The 9069-nt window shown below is 30.8% G+C and overlaps 1 protein-coding gene across 1 annotated transcript in view; it reads right to left on the bottom strand.

Annotated features, from left to right (window-relative positions):
* Positions 1–1167, bottom strand: part of LOC111516116 (xaa-Pro aminopeptidase 3) — a 37601-nt gene extending 36434 nt beyond the window's left edge. The window contains exons 1-3 of the mRNA XM_074170328.1: positions 1005–1167; positions 719–948; positions 348–664 (exon numbers count right to left, since the gene is read on the bottom strand). Coding sequence (XP_074026429.1) covers positions 348–664; positions 719–948; positions 1005–1047 — 590 coding nt within the window. The 5' untranslated portion in view covers positions 1048–1167. The remainder of the gene's footprint in view (positions 1–347; positions 665–718; positions 949–1004) is intronic.
* Between the last annotated feature and the right edge of the window lie 7902 nt (positions 1168–9069).

Below are 9069 nucleotides of genomic sequence, written 5' to 3' on the forward strand. Positions count from 1 at the left end.
AGTTGGTAACATGGAAACATTCCTTAGCGGAATTTCAGTTATTCTCAATGATATATATATATATATATATATATATATATATATATATATATATATAAAGTAGACAAAGATGATTTTATCGAGTGTGTATGATATACAAATCAAAAAACGAAACAATTAGTAGACATAACACAAACACGCAGTTTGCCCCCCTTTTTGGAGTGTTATGTCCACTAATTGTGAACATAACATATATACATATATATATCTATATATATATATACATATATATATAAATCTTGTGAACAACGAGGAGATCGCAACGTAATTGTATATAAAAATAATCATATATTGGACCAAATACTCACCATAAACTTGAATCTTTATGAGACTTCTTATAAGATATGAGAAACTTCTCTAGTTCACTTATTGGTAGGCTTTGATCTACCCCAAAAAAACTAACTGCATCAGTGGAGTGAGTTCTTGGCCCATCCCATAATTCAGCATGTTCGTCCCTATCCCTGGTAAATAAAGTTGTACAATGACTTCCTCCCTCTCCAACTGTTATCACAACACAGCAATCTGGTTCCTGACAACCTGTTAAATACAAAAATTCTGTGTTTTGGCGGAAGACATAAGGGATCTTATCAGACATGTATTGTTTAGAGGCAGCAGGGATAACTATCTAAAATGATTAGAATCTGAAATGAAATGAATATATTTTGTAAATAATACACACCATATGATTCTTTTGGATCAGACCAATTCTAGAAACATATTTCAAAATAGATTCCACCAAACCAGCCCTTCTGTTCTGATATTCACATTTTGTTATCATTGGGGTCACCTCACCTTCGCTCAAAAGGTGAGGATGTGTTTCACTTGTAGGTTGGCCAACACTTTTTCTGTTACTAAAAGGACATTCTACTTTTGATTTTGCAGCTTTCATACAAAATTTTCTTAGCGAACCTAAACAATCAAGTATTAAAGAATACAAATATTTCATAGAAATATTGTCAACTCACCGAAACTGGTTATTTTAGAAAATTTATTATAGATAACAAACATTTTTAAATTTTTATTGTTAATAGATAAATATCACAGAAATTTTTAATTGTTCACCTAAAATTATAAAAAGTTTATAATATGACTGAATCTGTAAGTCAGTATCTCCATCTTTATTTGTCTAAAAATTAAAAATTTCATATGTCAATCTCAGAAATAATTCGTGACTAGTCTCACGCTTCCGTGGATTATTAATAACTCTCAAAAAAGTTACAAAACTTTGTGAATGTTCCATAGTGCGAGTTTTTAAATTTCTAAAAAAAAAATCATAGATTGCCTCAATCCGATAATGTTCAGAATTGATTAACAAATTATTACATAGGATCAATTTCTTGTTTCCCCCTTATACTCAATACCTACCTATTCGACCATATTATTCTATCTTCCTTGACGACAGTTATATACAGTTATATACCTGCAATTGTTACAGTTTTTTTATATTTGTTGCAAACAAACGTTTTTTTGGAAACATTCTGTACTCAAATGTACGAAAAAATAATTTATTTATTCATTCACGGAGTTCAAGACCCATTTCATTCGATACAATTTAAAATTTAAAAATAGATAGGTACACACAATGCCCAATAGAATAAAAAAAATGTAGGTATATATAAATCTAGTCAAAATGTAAAAATTCAACCAATAATCAAATGAAAGGCGTTCTGAAGCTGAAGGTTTGATTCGACGTTTTCAAACCATACCTTGGCATGCAACCACAAGTTCCCGAAACTAAACGATACGGAAATTTTTCACTAAGCAAGGAAGGGTTAAGGCGAGTTCATATTAGAACGATTGCGATAATATTTTTGCGGTTCTACAAATTTGCCCTAATTGTCAAAATACTCTGTTCATGTTAAAGCGGGCAATATCTAGGGATTTTATTGGCGAATTTTAAATTTTATTACATGAACCTGAATGATGACATACGACTCATACGAATTACGACTTTTAAAACCAGACCCCATCATATCAGAAAATAGGACTAAAGGCTAGTTCATGTTGGAACGAACATCGCATAAAAAGTGCGATTTAAAATGGCGTTGTGTTTATCGTAAAAAAGTTGAAAAAATTGAACTTTTTTGCGATTTCCGCAAAATGTTATACGTCAACATAAAATGAGGTTATATTAATTTGACTCTCGTTTTTTAAGCCCATACATCGAAATTGAATCCGAAATGAACGAATGTGTCAGGTTGTTCAAATTATATCAACTTTACCGTAAAAAGCTTCATTGAGAAAACCCCGTCTTTAGGGTGGAAAATATTCTCAAAAATAGAAGAAAATATGGAGAATATCACAATCTTGTGGCTGAAATAAATGAGAATTAGTGATCCAGAGAAATATTTCAGCTATTTCAGGCTCCCTCTCTAATTATTAAATAAATTATTGAATTTGGTTGGCCCCTCATTGAAGAAAACTCATTTTGTAAAAGAACCCCTCGCCCCTGCAGGCAGTAACGTTAAGATAAGTGGTTTGAAGACACGCTCCTATCAAACAAAACTTGAGAAAATTGTTAGTCCTATATTCTGATATGATGGGGTCTGGTCTTAAAAGTCGTAATTCGTATGTCATCATTCAGGTTCATGTAATAAAATTTAAAATTCAACAATGAAATCCCTAGATATTGTCCGCTTCAACATGAACAGGGTATTTTGACAATTGAGGCAAATTTGCGGAACCGCAAAAATATTATCGCAATCGTTCTGATATGAACTCGCCTTATTAACACTTTTCTCAAGTTTTGCTTAATAGTAGCGTGTCTTCAAACCACCTATCTTAAAAAAGGCGAGTTCATATTAGAACGATTGCGATTTTATTACATGAACCTGAATGATGACATACGAATTACGACTTTTAAGACTAGACCCCATCTTATCAGAATATGGGACTAACAATTTTCTCAAGTTTTGTTTAATAGAAGCGTGTCTTCAAACCATTTATCTTAACGTTACTGCCTGCAGGGGCGAGGGGTTCTTTTGCAAAATGAGTTTTCTTTAATGAGGGGCCAACCAAATTCAATAATTTATTGAATAATGAGAGAGTGAGCCTGAAATAGATGAAATATGTCTCTGGATCACTAATTCTCATTTATTTCAGCCACAAGATTGTGATATTCTCCATATTTTCTGTTATTTTTGAAAATATTTTCCACTATAAAGACGGGGTTTTCTTAATGAAACTTTTTACGGTAAAGTTGATATAATTTGAACAAACTGACACATTCGTCCATTTCGGATTCAATTTCGATGTATGCGGGCTTAAAAAACGAGAGTAAAAGCAATATAACCTCATTGTATGTTGACGTATAATATTTTGCGGAAATCGCAAAAAAGTTCAATTTTTTCAACTTTTTTACGATAAAATGGCGTCGTGCTTATCGTAAAAAAGTTGAACTTTTTTGCGATTTCCGCAAAATTTTATACGTCAACATACAAAGAGGTTATATTGCTATTTTATTTGACTCTCGTTTTTTGAGCTCATACATTGAAATTGAATCCGAAATGGACGAATGTGTCAGGTTGTTCCAATTATATCAATTTTACCGTATATATAAAGCTTCAATGAAAACACCCCGTCTTTATAGTGCGAGAAATATTTTCAAAAACAAGAAAATTGATATTGTTTTCTTTAATTTTGATCTCAGCCATTTCCAGAAATTGCCTTTTATTTGAATCTGGTTCGAAATATCTAACAAAATTACTCAAAAACTACCTGATAATATTTGGGCAGATTTCAAACATATACAACAAATTAAATATAATCGTCAATTTTTTCTCATAAGACAACGTAACATAAATAAATTCATCTCAATCAAAAATGAAATGAAAGAAAAAATATCTATGAATGATAATTGGCTCAAAAATTTAACAAATTGTGATATTCCTGAAGATATTCTAGCTTTTCTTTCTTTAGGTCACAAATTCAGTGTTCCACCTGATACAAATGATATAAAAGTCACAAAATTATTAGCTGACATAGAAAATTTAATATCGAATGTGAATCAAAATAAACAAGATGTATTCAGAGCACAAATAACAAATATCATCACAAATCATTTTCAAAAACCTAAAACAAGTTGTTATTTTTCTTATATTTTTAATAAATGTAAAAAATTTATCAAAGATCATCCAGAGCTGATAATAACCAATTCTGATAAGGGCAATACCACAGTTATCATGTTAAAATCTCAATATGAACAATTATCTCATGAACTCTTGAATGATGGTAATTATTATAAAAAACTCAATCATAATCCAACGTCCACTATACAACAAAAATCTAATGCACTCATCAAAAAATTACATGAGAAACATTTCATCAGTAAGACATCTAAAGAAAATTTTACCATATATAACTCCATTGTTCCAAAATTCTATGGTTTACCAAAAATTCATAAACCAATATTGAGTTTGAGACCTATCATATCATCCATTGATGCACCAAATAGTAAACTCTCAAAGTTCATTACAGAAATTTTAACCAATGCATATAATACAAATAATCAATATTATATTAAAGATTCTTTTGAATTTTCTATTTTCATGCAAGGAATGAAACTACCTAAAAATTTCGAAATTATAAGTTTGGATGTTATATCACTTTTTAGTAACATACCAATGAATCTGGTAAAACACAGCATTGAAAGACATTGGAATATTATTACTAATCATACCAAATTAACAAAAACAGCCTTCTTAGAATTAATAGATTTCATTTTTGATACTACTGTTTTCGTTTATGACAACGAATATTATAAACAAATACTTGGTACTCCAATGGGATCAACTTTATCACCTATTTTAGCCCAGTATGTGATGGATGATTTATTACATGAATGTATTCCAAAATTATCATTTCAGGTTCCTTTTTTAAAAAAGTTTGTGGATGATATAATATGTGCTGTACCTTTTGACAAAATTGATGATATAAAAACCATTTTTAACAATTACAATCCATCTATTCAATTTACCATAGAAAAAGAAAAAAACAAAACAGTACCTTTTTTAGATACTCTTTTAATCAGGAAAGATGATAACTCTGTTATTTTAGATTATTTTACTAAACCCACTAATTCAGGCAGATATATAAATTATTTATCCTGCCATCCACAAAAAATGAAAATTAATTTAGTTCTAGGTTTAAAAAATCGAATAGAAAAAATTTCTCATCCTACATTGGTAGAAAAAAATTTAAAACAATTATTCAATATTTTATTAACTAATTCTTATCCTCCAAAATTCTTAAATAAATTGTTATATAATACTCCATCTAATATTATCAACATCAGAGAGAACAATAAAGCTGAAAATCCAAATTTCAAATACTTTTCCATTCCTTATGTCCCTGAATTGTCCAGCAAAATAATAAACGTATTTAAACAAGAACAGAATATAAAAATTTCACAAAGGAAAGTTAAACCCTTAACTAAACTACATTCAAAATTGAAAGATGAAGATCCGTTATTTGAAAAGTCACATGTAGTTTACGAAATTCCCTGCAACAATTGTGATAAGATATATATAAGTCAAACAAAAAACAATTTAAAAAACCGCATAGCTCTTCATAAAAGTAATTGTAAAAATTTAAAACGAAATTCTTGTGCACTCACACAACATGTTCTAGATAATGATCATTCAGCCAATTATACTAACACCAAAATTCTCCATTTCGAACCAGATTCAAATAAAAGGCAATTTCTGGAAATGGCTGAGATCAAAATTAAAGAAAACAATATCAACAAAAAGACAGACATCGACAACCTCAGCAAAATTTATTCATTTTTACTAACAAAAAATATAAATCTGAATACATCCTGTAATATTAATACAGTATAAATCCCCATAATGAACGATAATAAAAATTTGAAAAAGTATTTCACATTATTCAATATCAAAAAGTTGTCATTTTGATGTTGAAGACTTCTTTCAAAATTGAAATTTCCAAATTGAATATTCTCACATAGCACAGGTATTCTGTTTTATCCGTTATTATGTTTTATATATATATATATATATATATATATATATATATATATATATATATATATATCTATATATATATATATATATATAGATATCTATATATATATATATATATATATATTTATTATGTCCTTTTTATATTACAGCCCTCGATAAAGCTAATAAACATTAGCGAAAGCTCGGGCAGCTAAAAAAGTAAATATTTATTCTAATCAGACCGAATCCCCGAAAAACTACTATTCTATATATATATATATATATATATATATATATATATATATATATATATATATATATATATATATATATATATATACATCTTCAGATATTATGGCCTCATCTCAAAACGCATCCCTAAGGCCTCATCTAGAAATGCATGATCTAGCATAAGTTCACTTCATATACAGGGTGTTTCAGAATTCGACGGACAAACTTATACCACGTCATTCCTCTTGCAAAATGATGAAAATTGAGGTAGGACATGTGTGTCCGGAAATGAGCCGTTTCAGAAATACAGGGCGTTGAAGTTGCAAAATAAAAAGACCCTTTTCGTCGTAGCTCCCGGACTAAAAGGAATAAATTAATGAAACTCAGCAAATCGATTACGAGCTAGAATGTGCTTCCTCCAGTGGTATGTTTGCTTCAGTATCAGTAGCCAGTGGCGTTCCAGCGGGGTAATAGCTTATATTTCCCCCCTTATTTTTTACGCCACTAACTTTATATCCACAACCGTCTTTTTTTTGAATTCCTTGATCAATTTTAAGTAAAAACCAAATAAACATTCACTATGAAAAAACCAGTAGTTTTCGAGAAAAATTGAGTTGAACTGATAGGTGCATTCTCATATGGGAATATTAATAATCGAGTAAAATAATCGAAATTCCAAAACCGAAATTATTTGAACTCTTTCATCATTCTACCATTCATTGTGTGCTTGAAAAATTATTCACTTCGGCAACATATTGCGGATTTTCTACCATTTTACCAACTTTTTTTGCAGATATGTTGTGAGCCCTCAGACCTACTGAATGGCTTTACCTCGAGATTTATTTTTTAATTAAATGTTCCATCCAAACGACTTTCAAAGACAATTACGAATAGTTGGCAAAACTGAAGTCAGAATGTTTTATCGAATTATCTTCTCTCACTGGGTAAAAATCCAAGTTTTATCGATTAACCAAAATACCATTACTTGTTTCAACCTTAGCCATCTACAATGTTTCCTGGGCATATCTATTATAGTTTTGTTAGATAACTGTACCGATATTCTCGAGTTCTTCAGCCACTGGTTGAATAGTTTCAGAATACATTCACGTGACTTATAACAATCTTTGATCCACCTAAGCAATGAGGATTACTTTATTCATTGACAACAATAAATTTGTTAGGGGGCTGTGGAAATGAAATGAGATTCGTTTGACACTTCCAAGTTAACGTAGCTGTCAGAAAGTGTTTGATTGTGTATTTCGTATAATAAAAATGAATTTTACATTCGAAGAGTTAGCGGACATGCACCTTATTTATGGAAAATCGGGACGAAATGGAAGGTTGGCACAAAGAATGTATCGTGAAAATTTTCCTGGAAGAAATAGAATTCCTAATTGGAAAACGTTCGAAAACGTGGACAGAAGACTCAGGGAAACAGGAAGTGTTTTAATTACCAGAAGGAATGCAGGTATACAGAGAACTGTAAGAAATTATATCACAGAAGAGGAGATATTGAACTATGCTGCTGAACATCCGTCTGAAAGTAGTAGATCTATAGCTAGAGTGCTGCATGTGTCTTCATCATCTGTTTGGAGGACTTTGCATGAACAGCAGTTATACCCATATCGACTGAGAAAAGTTCAGGCACTGAAACCAGAGGACTATCCAGATCGAATTGAATTTTCTCGATGGTTTTTAAGTATGTGGAGAAATAATCCGGAATTTATCAAGCAAGTGTTATACACTGATGAGGCAAAATTCACAAGGGAAGGTATTTTCAATTCTCGCAATAGCCATATTTGGGCCGAGGAAAATCCTTTTGCTATTCATCCTCATGGCCATCAAACAAAATTTTCATTGAATGTTTGGGCAGGAATAGTAGAAAACCGTTTAGTTGGTCCTTATCTTTTACCAGATAATTGAATGAGGACAATTATAGCACTTTCTTGGGAGAAGTATTGCCTGAATTGTTAGAAGATGTTCCTCTGAATATCCGGAATGGAATGTGGTTTCAGCACGACGGTGCTTCTGTTCATTTTTCGTTAGCTGCTAGAGAGTACCTAAATCGGAAATTCGGTGACAATTGGATTGGTCGAGGTGGACCCCACAAATGGCCTGCCAGATCACCAGATTTGAATCATGTTGACTATTTTCTTTGGGGTCATATGAAGTCACTGGTTTATGAAACAGAACCAAAAAGCCAAGAAGAATTAGTCGCCCGCATTCAAGCTGCATCGATAACGATTGCCGAAAATTTAGAATCATTTGAGAAAGTGCGATTTTCTATGTTGCGCCGTTGCAGATCGTGTATAAGTGTTGACGGAAAAAATTTCGAACAATTACCCTATTGATTATTCATCAGATGTTCTCATTATTATTCAAAAGCACATTTGAATTTTCAATGTAAATTTCAAAGAGAAATTCGTGTTTATGACTCACTGTTCTAGAATTTCAACAGTATTGTTTCTTATCACATTATCTAAAATATGTGTAGAGAAGGTATATTTTGAACATGATATTTCTACTCAAAGATGAATTATGAGTACCGACATCCAACTAAGAGTTATGTAAATAGACAACTTCCATTTCTTTATTTATTTAAAAAACTTCATTTACTGACTAGAGTTAGCGAAGATCTTATCAGATGGTTATTCAAATAAATTGACTTCTTCCAAATACATTTCTTTTTTTCAGGCGTATAATTAGAGTCTACTGGTAAAATTTTGTTTTTCGGCTTCATCTGTGAAAATTTGAAAACACTGTATACTTTGAGAATGTTTTTCATTTTCTTATTAATGAATATTCTTCAAGATATTTACGATTCCACAAAGAGAAG

This window comes from Leptinotarsa decemlineata, unplaced genomic scaffold (genome assembly GCF_025532065.1).
Source record: "Leptinotarsa decemlineata unplaced genomic scaffold, Ldec_3_MD MMD2_P_RNA_scaffold_8, whole genome shotgun sequence".
NCBI classification, from domain to species: Eukaryota; Metazoa; Arthropoda; class Insecta; order Coleoptera; family Chrysomelidae; genus Leptinotarsa; species Leptinotarsa decemlineata.